Source organism: Hypomesus transpacificus, chromosome 4 (assembly GCF_021917145.1).
Source record: "Hypomesus transpacificus isolate Combined female chromosome 4, fHypTra1, whole genome shotgun sequence".
In the NCBI taxonomy this organism is placed as follows: Eukaryota; Metazoa; Chordata; class Actinopteri; order Osmeriformes; family Osmeridae; genus Hypomesus; species Hypomesus transpacificus.
In genome coordinates this window covers 9,742,927-9,761,135 of record NC_061063.1, presented here as the reverse complement: position 1 = coordinate 9,761,135, position 18,209 = coordinate 9,742,927, and the positions used below count along the sequence as shown (strand labels likewise).

Below are 18,209 nucleotides of genomic sequence, written 5' to 3'. Positions count from 1 at the left end.
ACACCCTCCCTGCCCCTCAGACCCCCACACACCCTCCCTGCCCCCCTCTTCCCCCCACACACCCTCCCTGCCCCCCTCTTCCCCCCACACACCCTCCCTGCCCCTCAGACCCCCACACACCCTCCCTGCCCCTCAGACCCCCACACACCCTCCCTGCCCCCCAGACCCCCACACACACCCTCCCTGCCCCCCAGACCCCCACACACCCTCCCTGCCCCTCCCCACACACCCTCCCTGCCCCCCAGACCCCCACACACCCTCCCTGCCCCTCCCCCCACACCCTCCCTGCCCCTGTGTGTGTCTACATATACATTTACATTTATTCATTTAGCAGACGCTATATCCAAAGCGACTTCCAAGAGAGAACTTTACAAAGTGCATAGGTCACTAATAATAACAACAAGATAGCCCCACAGCATTGCGGGTAGTCAAAAACAAGAAGTACATATTGTGAACAACCAAAAAATAGTGCTAAAGGGAAGAAACCATAAGAGCATGTAGTTAAACAAGTTAAAATTACACAACATTAATCTCTAAGTGCAGGTGTACCTGTAGGAAAGCAATAAAAATAGGATTAACTAAAATAGAATACAACAGTTTAAATCAGCTACCACTAACCAACAAGGACAACAGTCTAAGCAAGAGTCATTGTAATCCTTGAGGAAACTAGCGTTGGGTTCAGCAAACCATTCCTAAGTACCATTGTACTCCCGGAACAAGCCTTGAGCCTTCTCTTGAAGGTGGAGAGACAGTCCGTGTCTCTGATGGAGGTGGGGAGTTGATTCCACCACTGGGGTGCCAGGCAGGAGAAGAGCTTGTGCTGGGACCGGGCGGTCTTGAGAGGTGGGACCACCAGGCGGTTGTCTGAAGAAGACCGTAGGTGGCGGGTGGGGGTGTAAGGCTGCAGGAGAGACTTGATGTAGTCGGGCGCAGTCCCGTTCACTGCTCGGAAGGTCAAGGTGTCTCTGTGAGTGTATATCTGTTTGTGTCTGTGTGTGTTTTTCTGTTCTGCGTGTGTGTCTCCCCCCTCCCCTTATCACCCTCCCTCCCTCTCCCACTCTCCCCCTACACCTAAACCTCTCTCTGTCTCTTCCCCTCTTCTTCTCTGTCCTGTGGCTTTGCCAGCTTTGATTCACTCAGGTGTTTTTCGATTTATTTGTAGTCGGTCACATCTGGCTGCTGTGTCAAGGCGTCAGGGTCATCACTAATGTGAGGACCCCAAAATGGCTCTTGTTTCATGGTGCCCTGAGAGCTGAGAGGGGCCGTCATGGCAGAGCTGCATCCAGGATAGGAATTCAAAACGTCATGGCTCGTCAGTAGCAGTTAGAGTTATGGAGAGAGACGTGTGTGTGTGCATGTGTGCATGCTTGAGTGTCTGTGTGTGTGTGTGTGCTTGCATGAGCAGAGTGGAGCTAATGTGGTTATTAGAAGTGATTGTGATTAATTGGATGATTAGAAGTGTTCACTGACAAGCTGTTCAGTCTGATTACACTTCAGTATGATATAAAAGACACCTACCAACCCCCTATTCCCACACCAAGGACGTTCCAGAGGTCCCCTAGAACCTCCTCCCTTGATCCAACACTCCTCCATAATCTCTGTTTTAAAATTACTCTAAACAACCTCCTTCTCTCTCCTCCTCTCTCATCCTTCTCCTCTTTGTTCATGAATGTCGTTTTGAGGGCTCAGCTGTTTTTACTGATTGTTGATTGACAGCCTTCACACTCTGACACACACAGTTGTTCGTCTGTGAATCTTTCTTTTTGTCTTTCTTTGCCACCTCACAGTCTTGTCTAAATACCAGGCTGGTATAAACACTGCCACTTTAGCAGACGTGCTTATCCAGAGCAACTTACAGTAAGTACAGGGACATTCCCCTGAGGCAAGTAGGGTTAAGTGCCTGTGAAGTGCACAACGTAATTTAGCACGGCGGGGAATCGAACTGGCGACCTTCAGATTACTAGCCCGATTTCCTAACCGCTCAGCCACCTGACTCCACTACAACATCACAGTCACGGATGGGAAGAATCAGGGCTCCTTCCATTCAAGTGCAGAGCATGTCTCAATGTTACCTAAGCTAAACAACATGTGCGATGTTACCTAAGATAAACAACTGGAAGTACAATGTTACCTAAGCTGAACAACAGGAAGTACAGACATGAAAGCTCAGTATGAATGAGGAAGCATGGTATTCATAACACTGGAGATGAGGGAGGTGTAGTGTGCATTAGTGTGGAGGTGTGATAAGGAGTGGTGGTGAGTAGTGTAGTGTCTAAAGGCACACAGTGAGGCAGTATAGAGTCTGGTGGATCACAGTGAGGCAGTATAGAGTCTGGTGGATCACAGTGAGGCAGTATAGAGTCTGGTGGATCACAGTGAGGCAGTAGGTAGTCTGGTGGATCACAGTGAGGCAGTATAGAGTCTGGTGGATCACAGTGAGGCAGTGTAGAGTCTGGTGGCTCACAGTGAGGCAGTGTAGAGTCTAGTAGATCACAGTGAGGCAGTATAGAGTCTGGTGGATCACAGTGAAGCAGTATAGAGTCTGGTGGCTCACAGTGAGGCAGTGTAGAGTCTGGTGGATCACAGTGAGGCAGTATAGAGTCTGGTGGATCACAGTGAGGCAGTATAGAGTCTGGTGGCTCACAGTGAGAGGCAGTGTAGAGTCTGGTGGATCACAGTGAGGCAGTATAGAGTCTGGTGGATCACAGTGAGGCAGTATAGAGTCTGGTGGATCACAGTGAGGCAGTATAGAGTCTGGTGGATCACAGTGAGGCAGTATAGAGTCTGGTGGATCACAGTGAGGCAGTATAGAGTCAGGTGGCTCACAGTGAGGCAGTATAGAGTCTGGTGGATCACAGTGAGGCAGTATAGAGTCTGGTGGATCACAGTGAGGCAGTATAGAGTCTGGTGGATCACAGTGAGGCAGTATAGAGTCTGGTGGATCACAGTGAGGCAGTATAGAGTCTGGTGGATCACAGTGAGGCAGTATAGAGTCTGGTGTATCACAGTGAGGCAGTATAGAGTCTGGTGGATCACAGTGAGGCAGTATAGAGTCTGGTGGATCACAGTGAGGCAGTATAGAGTCTGGTGGATCACAGTGAGGCAGTGTAGAGTCTGGTGGATCACAGTGAGGCAGTATAGAGTCTGGTGGATCACAGTGAGGCAGTATAGAGTCTGGTGGATCACAGTGAGGCAGTATAGAGTCTGGTGGATCACAGTGAGGCAGTATAGAGTCTGGTGAATCACAGTGAGGCAGTATAGAGTCTGGTGGATCACAGTGAGGCAGTATAGAGTCTGGTGGATCACAGTGAGGCAGTGTAGAGTCTGGTGGATCACAGTGAGGCAGTGTAGAGTCTGGTGGATCACAGTGAGGCAGTATAGAGTCTGGTGGATCACAGTGAGGCAGTATAGAGTCTGGTGGATCACAGTGAGGCAGTATAGAGTCTGGTGGATCACAGTGAGGCAGTATAGAGTCAGGTGGCCGCTGGCAGGAAGAACTGCCGATGGAGCAGCTTGTGACACCAGGGTGGGATCAATCTCCGTCTGAAGGTGCTCTGCTGCCGGTCAAATAACTTCCTGCTAATTAGATAAAAACCTAATAGTTTATGGTGTGATATGGGTGAGACATGGAATATTATATGTGCATATTTAAACCATCAGACTCACTCATGTTCTCTTGTTCTCTTTTTCCCTGTTTTCCTATCTCTGTCTCTTCCCCTCTCTCTCTCTTCCCCCCTCTTTCTCTATCTCTCTTGCTCTTTCTCTCTTTATCTCTCTCTCTTTTCCCCACCATTTTCAGTTCAAAGTTTTGGCTCTCTTCTGTGTTCTATTTTTATAAACACATAAATGAACACACACACACACACACAAAAGCACTCAAAACAGAGAGTGCAGTGGTAACAGAGCCACAGAGTAGACATATTCATCACTAAGTGAAGTAGATTGTCTTAGTCTGGCGGGTGTAGGAATGGAGGGCAGAGGGGAGGGGTGTAGGAATGGTGGGCAGAGGGGAGGGGTGTAGGAAGGGAGGGGTGTAGGAAGGGGTGGGGAGGGGTGTAGGAATGGAGGGCAGAGGGGAGGGGTGTAGGAAGGGGTGGGGAGGGGTGTAGGAATGGAGGGCAGAGGGCAGGGGTGTAGGAAGGGTGGGCAGAGGGGAGGGGTGTAGGAAGGGTGGGCAGAGGGGAGGGGTGTAGGAAGGGTGGGCAGAGGGGAGGGGTGTAGGAATGGTGGGCAGAGGGGAGGGGTGGAGGAAGGGTGGGCAGAGGGGAGGGGTGTAGGAAGGGTGGGCAGAGGGGAGGGGTGTAGGAAGGGTGGGCAGTGGGGGGAGGGGTGTAGGAAGGGTGGGCAGTGGGGAGGGCTGCATTAAGCTATGTAGCAACATCAGAATCAGCTTTATTCGCCAAGTAAGTTTACTAAGTGGAATTAATTCTAATTCCACTTAGTACTGCTAGTTTATGTTCCCTACAGTACAATAGTCCACATATTATAATTTTAGGTTCCTATATGTTTATTGTATGCACCTTCCGGCCAAAGTGAATTCCTTGTCTGTGCAAACTTTCATGGCGAATAAATCCCTTTCTGATTCTGATTCTGATTTACTATGGCTGGAAGGTGCATACGGTAAACATATAAGAGTTTTAAATATAAATCTAGAAAATATCAAATGTAGAAAATGTACAACAGTATCTAAATGATTCCAACCACTACTGTACAATGGAATATATATAGGGCTGCAACTAACGATTATTTTAGTAATCGATTAATCTGTCGATTCTTTTTTCGATTAATCAATGAATCGGATAAAAAAAGAAAAAAGCATTAATTTTAGTGCTGTCAGTTTAACGCGTTATTAACGGCGTTAACGCAAACCCAAATTAACGGCGTTAATTTTTTTATCGCGCGATTAACGCTCTTTTTGACCTAGCAAACTTTGTAGTTTTTTTTTCACATTCTGTTGCAACAACCACTGACGTTAGAAAAACTACAATACCACACCGGATCTAGCTAGACCGGAAACAAAACAACAGGCACACCACACCCACTTGTTTGGGCTTGTGAGCCGGCTAAACAGTCGTAGCAGAGCCCGTTTACGGATATTAGACATTCTCTGGTAGTAGGCTAACGTTATGTTTTGAGTTGATTGCCAGCGCCAGACGCCGAAATGGATGCCAATAAGATTCTGAATGGAAAGTTTACTTTTAAAAGGTTGCCAAATGGTTCCATTGACAAGACCAAAGTGATCAATGTGTTCTGTCGTTGTGAACTGAGCCGGAGGGAATGAGCTATCATCGCAGCACGTCGTGGAGTCGAAAATATAATTTTTTTGGCACACAGCCAAGCACACAGCTGATGCGAATTCTCCGCCTGCTCGTCAAAACCAGGCGATTGCAATGTTGTTTTCAATTAAAAAAAAAACATTTGCACGAAGCAATCCAAACCACTTTTCCATGTCGATAAGAGCATTATAATTTGAAAAAAGAATGGATGAAAAAGAAATCAAGGGACATTTAAAATAGATACAAATGTGCAATTAATTGAGATTAATCGCGAGTTAACTATAACATTAATGCGATTAATCGCGATTAAATATTTTAATCGTTTGACAGCTCTAATTAATTTCCAACCCTTTATTCAAAAACAGAACTGACAGTGCAAATTCACAGTGCAAAAAGTTTTCAAAAAAAGTTTGAAAAAGTTATTAGATATTAGCGTGTATTTACACTATTTTCAGAGATGAGTCATTTATTTAAGTTTTGTTTAAAACATTTTTGAAAATTGAAAGGTTGTGGAAGTAGGCCAGACTTTGTTAGAAGAATCTGGTGTATATGTATGATTTTTTGACACAATTTTGAAAAAAATTAAGATTTGCGAGGATTAAGCTATTTTCAAAGATTTGTGATTTTCTATCATTTTATTAGAAAGTTAATTGAAAAAGTAAAGGCTGTGGAAGTATACCAGACATTGTTTAGATACTCTGGTGTCTGTCTGAGGTTTTATATCAGATAGCAATAAATAATCGACGATACTAACCCTAATACTAAGACTCCCTAAATATACAGACAACAATAAATAATACACTATACTAACCCTAAATGCACATAACACCTATAACAACCCTATAACCTATTCTAACCTAGGTGGAGTACAGTACAATAGTGCAAAATTGCAGATCAGTGACTATGTCAATGACCATACAGGAGCCTGATGGCGAAGTACAGTGAGGTATAGTAGTGCAATGTTACTGATAGTGCAACCAGTACTGAATGTGAGACGAATGTCGAATATGAAACTAACTTCACCTCGGTCAATCAACACACCTTTTCGACGTATTTAGTGTGAAATGCTCCCACACCTTGGCAGGGGGGATCTAGAGATTTTCATTCGGGGTGGCAATGGGGTGGCAGAAGGAAGTTGTTGGGTGGCCTCCTGGAGGCGAATCAAACCCAAAGTAGGGGGGTACAGTACTCCCTATGGTAAATGATTAGGCTACAATATTGTAGTTTAAATTAAACAGTAACATTAATATTATTTATTGAGATGTTCTGTAATGTACAAAACATATTTTTCTAGGGAAGATTGAGGTTCATGTTGTTTAATTGTAACTTGTTTCACTACATGCTCTTATGGTTCTTCCCTTTGGGACTGTTTTTTCACAATGTATGCTTCATGTTTTGGCTACCCGCAATGTTTTGGGCTATCTCGTTGTTATGATCCGAGACCTATGCACTTTTGTAAAGCTCTCTCTTGGAAGTTGCTTTGGATAAAAGCGTCTGCTAAATGCATACAAAAAAAAGCTGCCACCCCTTGCCACCCCTTAGATCCGCCACTGCACCTTGGATGACTTAGGTCGTACTGATTTCTCCGCCATGTGTTTCAGAACAACGTTACTCAACAAGGTCTCTCCGATGGTTTTTCCTCTACCTCCGCTTCGCTCCACGCTCCACTAAACTTTTTTTTTTATACTCAAACATCTCCGCGACTTATTGAGTGGTGTAATAATCGTGCGACACAACGAATCGATAATGAAATTCGTGGCCAACGCTTTTAATAATCGATTTTAATCGATTTAATTGATTCGTTATTGCATCCCTAAATATATATAAAATATACAATAAAAATAAAAGAAGATATAAAGAAGAGTGTAATGAGCAATAAGTGACCGATGGACACATGCAGTTATAAATAAACACACACACACATATAAACAAGGATGTAGAACTGACCAATAAGGGTCCCCTTTGAGAAACTCTCTGTCACTCATAGCAACAGAACCTCAGCTGTGAAAGCAGACAAGTGTCACATTCAGGAGGGGTTGGTGACCGTGTCTGTGGGTGTAGTAAACTAAGAAAACATTTACCTTGAGGGGACATTTTCTTGGGCTATTTCTAGAGGGTCTAGTGTTAGTTTTAGAATGAATGTTAGTGTTAGAATTATGTGAAGGTTTTGAGTTAGACAAACACGATTTTGAGTGAATTGTGTGTCCTCAGTAGAATGGGGTGTGTGTGAGAGAGAGTCTTTATGCACAGCTGTGTGTGTAATTCCATGTTCATGTACCAGTGCATGTGTGTTATAAGTATACCTGCGTAGGTGTGTGTGGTTTTGTGTGTAGTGTCAGTGTGTACCATGCCATGGATGTTCTACTGTTTTACTGAAGGCCCTGCGAAGCCTGTGCTTTGGACTGGGGACAAATACAAAAAATAGTTTTGCAGTTACAAAAATGCAATTAGATGTTATTATTGCAGTTACAATAATATATGTTATTATTTCATCATGCCCTCTCCATGTATGTTCACATTAATATGGGAATACCAGACACACACATTACCAGACACACACATTACCACACACACCTGAGCTGTACAGTAGGACCAGTACATACAAGGGAGAGGAGAGATGAGGGGAGGAGGAGAGGAGAGACAAGGTGAGAGAGATGAGGGAATGAGGAGAGGAGTAGGAGGGAAGAGGGGAGTAGGAGGGGAGGAGGAAGTGGACATGATAAAAATAATGTTGGGTAGAGAAGAAACTGTTGGGACTGATTGAGGAAGATGGAGGGATGGAGAGGGGAGTAGAGGGATGGAGGACTGGGGTGGGGAGGGATGGAGAGGGGAGGAGAGGGATGGAGAGGGGAGGAGAGGGATGGAGAGGGGAGGAGAGGGATGGAGAGGGGAGGAGAGGGATGGAAAGGGGAGGAGAGGGATAGAGGGATGGAGAGGGGAGGAGAGAGATGGAGAGGGGATGAGAGGGATGGGTGGATGGAGGAATGGAGAAGGGAGGAAAGGGATGGAGAGAGATGGAGAGGGATGGAGAGGGGTGGAGAGGGGAAGAGAGGGATGGAGGGATGGAGAGGGGAGAAGAGGGATGGAAGGATGGAGAGGGGAGGAGAGAGATATGGAGGGATGGAGAGGGGAGGAAAGAGATATGGAGGGATGGAGAGGGGAGGGGAGGAAAGGGATTGAGGGATGTAGAGGGTAGGAGAGGAATAGAGGGATGGAGAGGAGAGGGATGTCTTGCTACTCTAAACACAGGTTTACACAAATACAGGGTTACACACATAGATACAGGGTTACACACACACATAAAGGGTTACACACACACATATATAATGCAAATCTATACACACGTTCCAACCTAAGAGGATATACAATATGAATACATGCATAACGGATAATGGGTGGAACCGCACACACACACATACAGAAAGGATTATATGGGTTACGGTGCGTTCACATCGCAGTGACGCGAATCGCTTGCCATCGCTCGCCTTCCCACAGTGCACCACGCTCGGGCGCGTCAGACAGATTAATGCAGAGTTGTAGTTCTCTAAAGTCACTGTTGTAGTTCGTATAACGTCATGGTAAAGTGTGCAGACTTGAGTTTATGTACTCGCAATATTGATCAAAATACAACTTGTAGCCTATACAAAATACAAAAATGTTTAATAGACATACACGTTGACATGTGTAAGAACTTTTTATTGTATTACTCGAAGTCTCTGCTAATCTGTCGATACGACTAGGGAGTCCCAGCCGGGCTAGCTAGCTAGTTACCACAGAACGAAGCTACGAAATGTGACTAGACTGAATTTGAGTACAGAAGTACAGAAACCCACCAGGAGCACCGACAACGTTGACAACCCTGCGCCAGGCCTCATTCTTTTTATTAACATCTCTGTACAAATACCGAGACGAATCGTACAGGACTGGATATGCAGCCACACGGGAGATTAGTTTCTCCTCCATCTTGAAACTGAAAGCTAGAAATGTTTATCAAATCAAATCAAATTTATTTGTATAGCCCTTTTTACACGCAAGCATGTCACAGAGGGCTTCACATGACCAACCTCAACCAACCTAAACCCTCAAGGAAGACAAGGAAAAACTCCCAGAAAAACTCCCACCGGGAGAAAAAATGGAAGAAACCTTGGGAGGAGCAATTCAGAGAGGGATCCCCTCCTCCAGAGACGGTTGGTAAGAGAGAGGAGCAGAACACAAGCTAAACATAGTCATACAGTGTCAATGGGTTTTGAAACACCAAAATCCATTGTTCGGCTTTATAGACGTTGGATGGGACCGGGAAACTCGCTGTTGGCCGTCATGGAGACTGGATTCCGGGTGACGACCTGGTTCAGCGTAGGCAGACCGACGACCAAGCAGGTCCTGACAGCTCAAACCCCCCACACCACAGGGAATGTGTGGGGGGGGGACAGAGAGGAGAGCAGGGATTAGAGAATGCCAGGAGCAGCTAACAGTTACAGTCATAATAGAATGAGATCCCCACCGGTCAAGTGTGGACTAGTGCAGCAATTTAACAGAGCAAAAAGGGTATTTGATGCAGCCCCACACACCAAAACAACGACAGCCCCCTTCAGTTGGAACATGAAATCTGTTCCAGGGGAAAGAACTCTAAAGTAGGTTATACTTATACGAATAAGGATGAAAACAACCAGTCCCCCGTTGTCTCCAACTAGTAATAAAAACTATAACAGTAACAATATACAGCAACGGAACTATAATAATAATAATACTTACAATATACAGTAACAGGTTTACTTTATTTGTAACATCTAGCTGGGCAATGTGAACATAAGCTATAATTAAAATTTAAAAGTTACATGTGATACACACATAGGCAAGCACACATCCCAGGTTTACATAGAAAGTACACACATACTTCCCTTTAACAATCATAGAATTGACTAAACAAGAACGTTTTTAATCTAGTTTTAAATGTCGAGACAGTATCAGCTTCCTTAATTGAGATGGGTAATTTGTTCCAAAGAAGAGGTGCTCTATATGAGAACGCCCTACCTCCAGCAGTTTTTTTCTTAACTTTGGGTATTACCAGATAGCCGGCATTTTGAGATCTTAGAGTCCTTGCGGGGCAATAGGGTGCAAGGAGACCGGAGAGGTACAGTGGTGCCAATCCATGCAGAGATTTGTAAGTTAGTAGTAGAACTTTGAACTTTACCATGGCTGCTATGTTACGAGAAACAAGAAAACACTCAGATTGGCCATTGCTGGCAAAAATCGCTCCTCATTTACATAAATTTACACAATGCACCACGCATGCAATTGGCCTGGCTCCATTGAAAATGAATGGAAAGCATGTTGTTGCGTCGCTGCAGTGTAAAGGCACCGTTAGTGTTGGATTATATGGGTTAGGGTTGGATTATATGGGTTAGGGTTGGAATATATGGGTTAGGGTTAGGGTTGGATTATATACGTTAGGGTTAGGGTTGGATTATATGGGGTGAATGTGGAGGCTGATCATACGTATTAATCTGACCAGAACATTATCGGGATGTCATGGAAACTCATTATGCAAATCTGCTCTACATGTTGTAACCTAGTTCATGCTTTAACCTAGCAACACTCAAGAGTTTGTCTGTGTGCATGCATGCTTGCGTGCGTGTTTAATGTCTAAGGCCCCTCTACACAGAGCAAGGAAACAATAAAGACCTCATCCAAAATACACGAAAATGCAATATAGATACCTAAGAGCAGTTTTGCATTGTGCAAACTCAGAGTCAGCATGAAACTCTTTTCCTTTTCAGACAGCTCCTTTTTCTCTCCCTCTCTCTCCCTCTTGCCCTCACCCCCTCTTCCTTTCTCTCTCCCTCTCCCCCTCTTTCTCTCACTCTCACTCTTTCCCCTTCTCTCTTCCTCTTGCCATCTCCCTCTCTTTCTAGCCCTTTCTCTCTGTGTTTCTGTCTCCATATCTTTGAATGTTTTATACAGTGCTGTGAGTGTTCTACAGTGCTGTGAGTGTTCTACAGTGCTGTGTGCGTGTTCTACAGTGATGTGAGTGTTCTACAGTGCTGTGTGAGTGTTCTACAGTGCTGTGTGCTAACCCTTCATTGCCCAGTCTGCACCTGTTTGACCTACTCCTGTGACCTGACTACCCTTTTGGATTTCCTCTCTGGCTCTGATAACTGTGTATGACCCCTGCTTGTCCGACCACGCCTCAATAAACCTGCACTTGGATCCAGTACCCGTTGTCTTGGGAGTCTGTCCGTTACAATGAAGTGCAGAAAATAGGATATAAAATGCAAAAAGATAATACATTTAAAATAATTAATATGATTATAATGAGATTGAATAATATGTATTTAAAAACAGTAAATACATTTTATATGTTTAATTTCGGACAGAGCAATTAAAACAATGCATTCTAAAAACAACACAGAAAGAAACAAAACTTGTGATTTAAAAGCAGCGAGGGAATCTAAGGCTCTAATGATCTCCGGCAGCTTGTTCCACAGTCGTGGCCAAACAAGGAGAAGGCACAATCTCCCATTTTAGTCAATTTTGTGTTTCTGTCTCCATATCTTTGAATGTTTTATACAGTGCTGTGAGTGTTCTACAGTGCTGTGAGTGTTCTACAGTGCTGTGTGTGTGTTCTACAGTGCTGTGTGTGTGTTCTACAGTGCTGTGTGAGTGTTCTACAGTACTGTGTGCTAACCCTTCATTGCCCAGTCTGCACCTGTTTGACCTACTCCTGTGACCTGACTACCCTTTTGGATTTCCTCTCTGGCTCTGATAACTGTGTATGACCCCTGCTTGTCCGACCACGCCTCAATAAACCTGCACTTGGATCCAGTACCCGTTGTCTTGGGAGTCTGTCCGTTACAATGAAGTGCAGAAAATAGGATATAAAATGCAAAAAGATAATACATTTAAAATAATTAATATGATTATAATGAGATTGAATAATATGTATTTAAAAACAGTAAATACATTTTATATGTTTAATTTCGGACAGAGCAATTAAAACAATGCATTCTAAAAACAACACAGAAAGAAACAAAACTTGTGATTTAAAAGCAGCGAGGGAATCTAAGGCTCTAATGATCTCCGGCAGCTTGTTCCACAGTCGTGGCCAAACAAGGAGAAGGCACAATCTCCCATTTTAGTCAATTTTGTCCGGGGAACTGCAAGGATGTTTGAGTTTCTGGACCCAAGTGTCCTAGATGTGAAATGAGGGGTGAGGAGGTCCTGGAGACAGGTTGGAGCGGTACTGTTTATGGCCTTGTGTTCTGTAGGAACCTACAGGAGAGGTGGGGCGGGGTGGGGTGGGGTGGGGTGGGGTGGGGCGGGGAGGGGAGGGGAGAGAGGAGAAAGACGATTGATAATAGAGTTAGGCCGAATCCCAATACTCCCCCTTCCCCTTCCCCCTAGCCCTTAGTTTACCCCTAGCCCTTAGTTTACCCCTAGCACTTGGCCCTCGAAACTGAGGGGTAAGAGCTACATATCCCTAAGAAATGGGACGCCACTTGGTTACAGGTACGTCATCTAGCACGTATCAATATCTCCAAAGCAAGTAGTGTTATGCACTGATATTAAATGAAATTCGCTGCTAATGGAGTTTACTTAGAACTGTAGACAGGCAAATAAAAGAAATGCGGGACTGTTGTGCAATTCAGCACTGTAACATTAGCGTACCAAACTAGCAATTTTTTAAAACCTTTCAATTAGGAAAATGGTTGCAAATGTATATGTTCAGGACTGTGTATAATACAAAACAAGACTGTCATAATTTTTTTATCAATGAATTAAGCCGAAAATATTACATTTATCGGACTCTCTGGATGATCTGGCCGCCATTGTTGCCGGTTGTGCAGTATTCACATAGCCCTAGGTTTCAAGTAAGTTCCGGATCTTACATGGTTTTAAGGGGTGTATATCCCTTAGTCTTAGCCCTACCCCTAGCTCAAAAAGAGTATTGGGACACCACTAGCTCTCACGGGAACACGCAAAACTAAGGGGAAGGGGTAAGGGGGAGTATTGGGATTCGGCCTATGATTCTCTCTCTGCCTGTTTCACTCTGTCTCTGCCTGTCTCATTGCCTCTCTGCCTGTGTCACTGCCTGTCTGTCTCTCTGCCTGTCTCTACATATCATCTATGGCTATTGATGAAATATGTTCCTTGGTTCCATGGTGAATATTTCTGATGCTCTAAATCAAGTCAAAAAGTCCATAATGAATAAATATCCCACATTTACAGGCTGAATGTGACACAACATGTATTCCTTTATTAACGTTTGTTGTAGCTGAGCTGAATATCTCCACTTCCTGAGTGAAACATCTTTAACCCTCCTGAATGGGGCTGCAGTGGCTGTGTGTCTGATTGAATGTTCCCATTGTTGCTCCACGAGGTGCTGTGTGAACGAGTTAACATTCTCCTGCTGTAAACCACCATGCAGCAGTTTCAGAGAAACACAATGGATCTGCTTTCACAATGAGGAACTGTTGAAATCTGCACAGGACAGACAGTGGTGGTGTTCTCTGAATGATGTCTGTACATTGTCTAATCTACATTGTCCGGAAAAGACTATTACAAATGGCCAGTGTTCACTATTAGTGGCATTAGCTTAGCCATTAACATAGTCTCCTCAAATCCATTCATTGTTAGCTTGATATTAGCTCAGCAGTGTAGATAGGTTAGAGGTGTAGAGGTGTTTGCGGTGTAGAGATGTTAGCGGTGTAGAGGTGTTAGCAGTGTAGAGATGTTAGCGGTGTAGAGATGTTAGCAGTGTAGAGATGTTAGCAGTGTAGAGATGTTAGCAGTGTAGAGGTGTTAGCGGTGTAGAGGTGTCCGGTTACATTTAGTCATTTAGCAGACGCGACTTACAGTAAGTACAAGGACATTCCCCTGAGGCAAGTAGGGTGAATTGTCTTGCCCAAGGACACAACATAATTTGGCACAGCAGGGAATTGAACCGGCAACCTTCTGATTAGTAGCCCGATTCCCTAACCGCTCAGTCATCTGACATTATTTCTCACGCCGAGAAGTAAGGTATAACTTGTCCCGCTAAAATGAATAGACGAGGTGGGGGCATATGGAGGTAATTTAGCAGTTTGAGCTGTCTTATTAGTTATACAGCATTAGAAACAACCCGCCCCCCCACACACACACATTTTCAAAGTTGGAAGCACCAGTGCCACCAAGTGAAAAAAGTTAATTTCAAGCCCTGGCATGTGTGTGTGTGTGAGACAAGCAGAATGAGAGACAGGCTCCACATAAACTGACTGGAGGATTGAAAGAAGTAGGTCAAGAGCAGACTAAGAGAGGGAGAGATACAGAGAGAGGGGGGGGGGAGAAGGAGGGAGAGAAAGAGGGAGAGATACAGAGAGAGAGAGTGATAGAAGGAGGGAAAATGGGAGAGAAGGAGAGAGAGGGAATGAGATACAGAGAGGGAGAGAAAGAAGGAGAGGGTGAAAGAAGGAGGTAGAGATACAGAGAGAGAGAGGAAGGAGAGGGTGAAAGAAGGAGGTAGAGATACAGAGAGAGAGAAGGTGAAAGAGATACAGAGAGGAAGAGAGAGAGAGAAGGAGGGAGAGGGTGAGAGAAGGAGAAAGAGATACAGAGGAAGAGAAGGAGGGAGAGGGAAAGAGATACAGAGGGGGAGAGAAGGAAGGAGAGGGTGAAAGAAGGAGGTAGAGATACAGAGAGAGAGAAGGAGGGAAAGGAGGAGAGATGCAGAGAGGGAGAGAAGGAGGGAGAGGGTGAGAGAAGGAGAAAGAGATTCAGAGAGGAAAAGAGAGAGAAGGAGGGAGAGGGTGAGAGAAGGAGGAAGAGATTCAGAGAGGGAAAGAGAGAGAAGGAGGGAGAGGGTGAGAGAAGGAGGAAGAGATTCAGAGAGGGAAAGAGAGAGAAGGAGGGAGAGGGTGAGAGAAGGAGGAAGAGATACAGGGAGGAAGAGAAGGAGGGAGAGGGTGATAGAAGGAGGAAGAGATACAGGGAGGAAGAGAGAAGGAGGGAGAGACGTGGAGAATAAGAATGTTATTGCACTCAAAGAATCAGAGAGAATCAAAAGAGAGATTCCGTGTAGAGAGAGAGAGATTCAACACCCTACCTACCCTTACACATTCTATTTTGCCGTATTCTTTCCTCAAGCTATGTGTATGAGGTAAGTTGTGTGTGAGTAACATGAGTAAGTGAGTACATACACATAACGCACATAAACAAGCAAATCACACACACTCTCAACACACCCAGCAGCATGTTGCACATGAAGTATTGTTTTACACACACACACATACCTTCCAGCTTGTGGCCTCCTTATGGATCTCATTCAGACAAGCTTGTTGTCAAGGCTACACCAATGATACGGCTGGATCTCTAGCCCTTCCCTTCCTGGGAAGTTCTTATTCAGCCAATCAAGGAGAAAATTATCTTAACATCTGTCCACTCTCCCTCTGTCTCTCTTTCTCTGTCTCTCTTTCTCTCTCTCCTTTCCTCTCCCCGTCTCCTTACATTTAGTCATTTAGCAGACGCTCTTATCCAGAGCGACTTACAGTAAGTACAGGGACATTCCCCCCAAGGCAAGTAGGGTGAAGTGCCTTGCCCAAGGACACAGCATCATTTGGCACGGCGGGGAATAGATCCGGCAACCTTCTGATTACAAGCCCGACTCCCTCACCGCTCAGCCATCTGACTCCTTGCAGTATAGATATGAAGGATGGTTTAGGGTTATGTGTTATGGATTCTGGATCCTTGTTGCTCTACACAGCTAGGTGGTCTGGAATCATCAGAACATTCAGTGGCATTTAGTCTCAGTCAATATCAGAACTTGCTGCATTTCACAATTCAGAGCATTTCAGTCGATGCTGTTTGAGATTGGGTGAGCGTGTTGTTGCCTTCTCCATGTACCTGCAGTCAATCGATGGGTTGGTTAATGTGGTTTTGATGTTTGTGAGCTGATGGGTTGGGTTAGGGTTGTGGTCCAGGGTTAGGGATTGAATGGGAGTTAATTGTCAGTCCTCACTAGGATGCTAAAACAAGGATTGAAGGATTCTCACCAGCCTGTAGATTGGAGCTGTTTTCACAAACAACAAATGGGTTTCAAACAAATTTACACAAATGTGTAAAGTTTGAAATTTGGGTTTTCTGGAGTTATTACTTTAACAGGTTAATGCCTTTTCAGTGTCTGTATGTATTTCTCTTTTCTCTGTCTCACTCACACACACACAGACACACACACACTCACACACACTCATACACATATTTACTGCTTTCAGAAGTAAGTAGGCATTCTAACCACTGGTTTCTTCTTCCCTGCTTTCAGGTGAGACTGGCGCAGCCCTGTCGCGCCCACAGCGCCCCCTGTCGGCCCGGCCGGCCCACCACGCCCCCATGAGGAGCCACGCCAGCCGCAGCCTGTCCCAACACTCCTCTGGGGGAGGGCCCTGCCACTGCATGCCCGAGGACGGCGAGTCCAGGGTGGGCAGGGACTACCATCACCACCACCCCTCTGAACACTACCAAGACCAGTCGTACTACCCCCCTGGAGGGCCCCCGGAGCCCCTGGCCCTGAAGAGGCACCATGCCCACTCTGGGGGGGGGACCTTTCCGCGCTCTCATCCCAGCCAGCACCCCCCCCTGCAGGGGTACGACTCATGCGAGGAGTGCCTGACCACGGTGGTGGGTCCTGGGGGGAAGGTGCACCGGATCCCCCCCGGCCTGCTGGAACAGTTTGAGAAGCAGCTCCCCTTCCAGCCGGACGGCTTCCACACTCTGCAGTACCAGCGCTCGGCCAGCGGGGAGCAGCGCAGTGAGAGCCCCTCTCGCATCCGCCACCTTGTCCACTCTGTCCAACGCCTTTTCGCAAAGTCCCATTCACTGGAGGCGCCGTCGAAGCGGGAGCCCAACGGCACGCGTGGAGGAGGAGGAGAGTACCGGGGTGGGCACCGCAGTGGGGGAGAGGAGGGGGGAGGCCCTGGCCACCAGTCACGCTCCGCCCGGCGATGCAAGTCCCGTGAGCGCAGCAGGAGTGGAGACTCCCGGCACGAGTCTGGCCGGCGGCACCGCAGCAGGACGGCAGGGTGGTGGAGCTCCGACGACAACCTGGACAGCGACAGCAGCTTCCTGGTTACTGGGGGTCCCAGGGGGGGGCGGGGCTACTTGGCAGGCCACGAGAGCCTGGACTCAGCCATTCAGGAGTTGACTTTAAAGAAGCCTAGGGGAGAGGGAGGAGGAGGGGGGGGAGGAGGAGGGGGGGGGCAGGGGGCCCTGCCTGCTCCTGCACAGGGGGAGTGCATGGCATGCACCAGCATGATGCTGGCGGGAGGCGAGGGGGGTGGAGCCTCCCTGAAGAGGAGCACCTGGTCAGCCATGACGGTCAGCCAAGCTCGGGAGGTGTACCCCCCCGCTAGAGGCGGGGCCCTGGACAAGGCTCTGGTTCCCATGGACAACAAGATGAAGGAGAGGAACTTCCACTACCTGCAGGTGTGTGTCTGTGTGACAGTGAGGGTCCAGACTGACTGGCTGAGAATATCAGAGTACAACAGTACTGTTGGGATGAGTGATGAACACACAGTTGAGACACACACTTACATGCACACAAACACTCATACACACACATGTACAACACGTACAAGCACACACAAGCAGTCACACAAACGCACATGCATACTGGTTATTAAACTCACTGTCTTTCAATCTCTTCCATTTCTCTTAGTCTCTCTCTTCTCTCACCTGCTCTCTCTGCCTCAATTGCTTCTAGTCATTTGAACACATCTACCGTCAATGTCTTTGTACCGCACACACAAACTCACACACAAAGTCACACACATTCCCACACACACACACACAAACTCACACACAAAGTCACACACATTCCCACACACACACACACAAACTCACACACTCACACGGTGGTCCCAACAGGCTGTGTTTCTACAGTAACAGGAGGGATTGACAGGAGCTCTC

General features: G+C 46.2%; 1 protein-coding gene across 1 annotated transcript in view; it reads left to right on the top strand.

Annotated features, from left to right (window-relative positions):
• The window catches only part of dlgap3 (discs, large (Drosophila) homolog-associated protein 3), a 74,648-nt gene that overhangs the window by 46,525 nt on the left and 9,914 nt on the right, over positions 1 to 18,209 (top strand). Inside the window, exon 3 of the mRNA XM_047018753.1 lies at positions 16,567 to 17,726. Within this exon, the coding sequence (XP_046874709.1) occupies positions 16,635 to 17,726 (1,092 nt within the window). The 5' untranslated portion in view covers positions 16,567 to 16,634. The remainder of the gene's footprint in view (positions 1 to 16,566; positions 17,727 to 18,209) is intronic.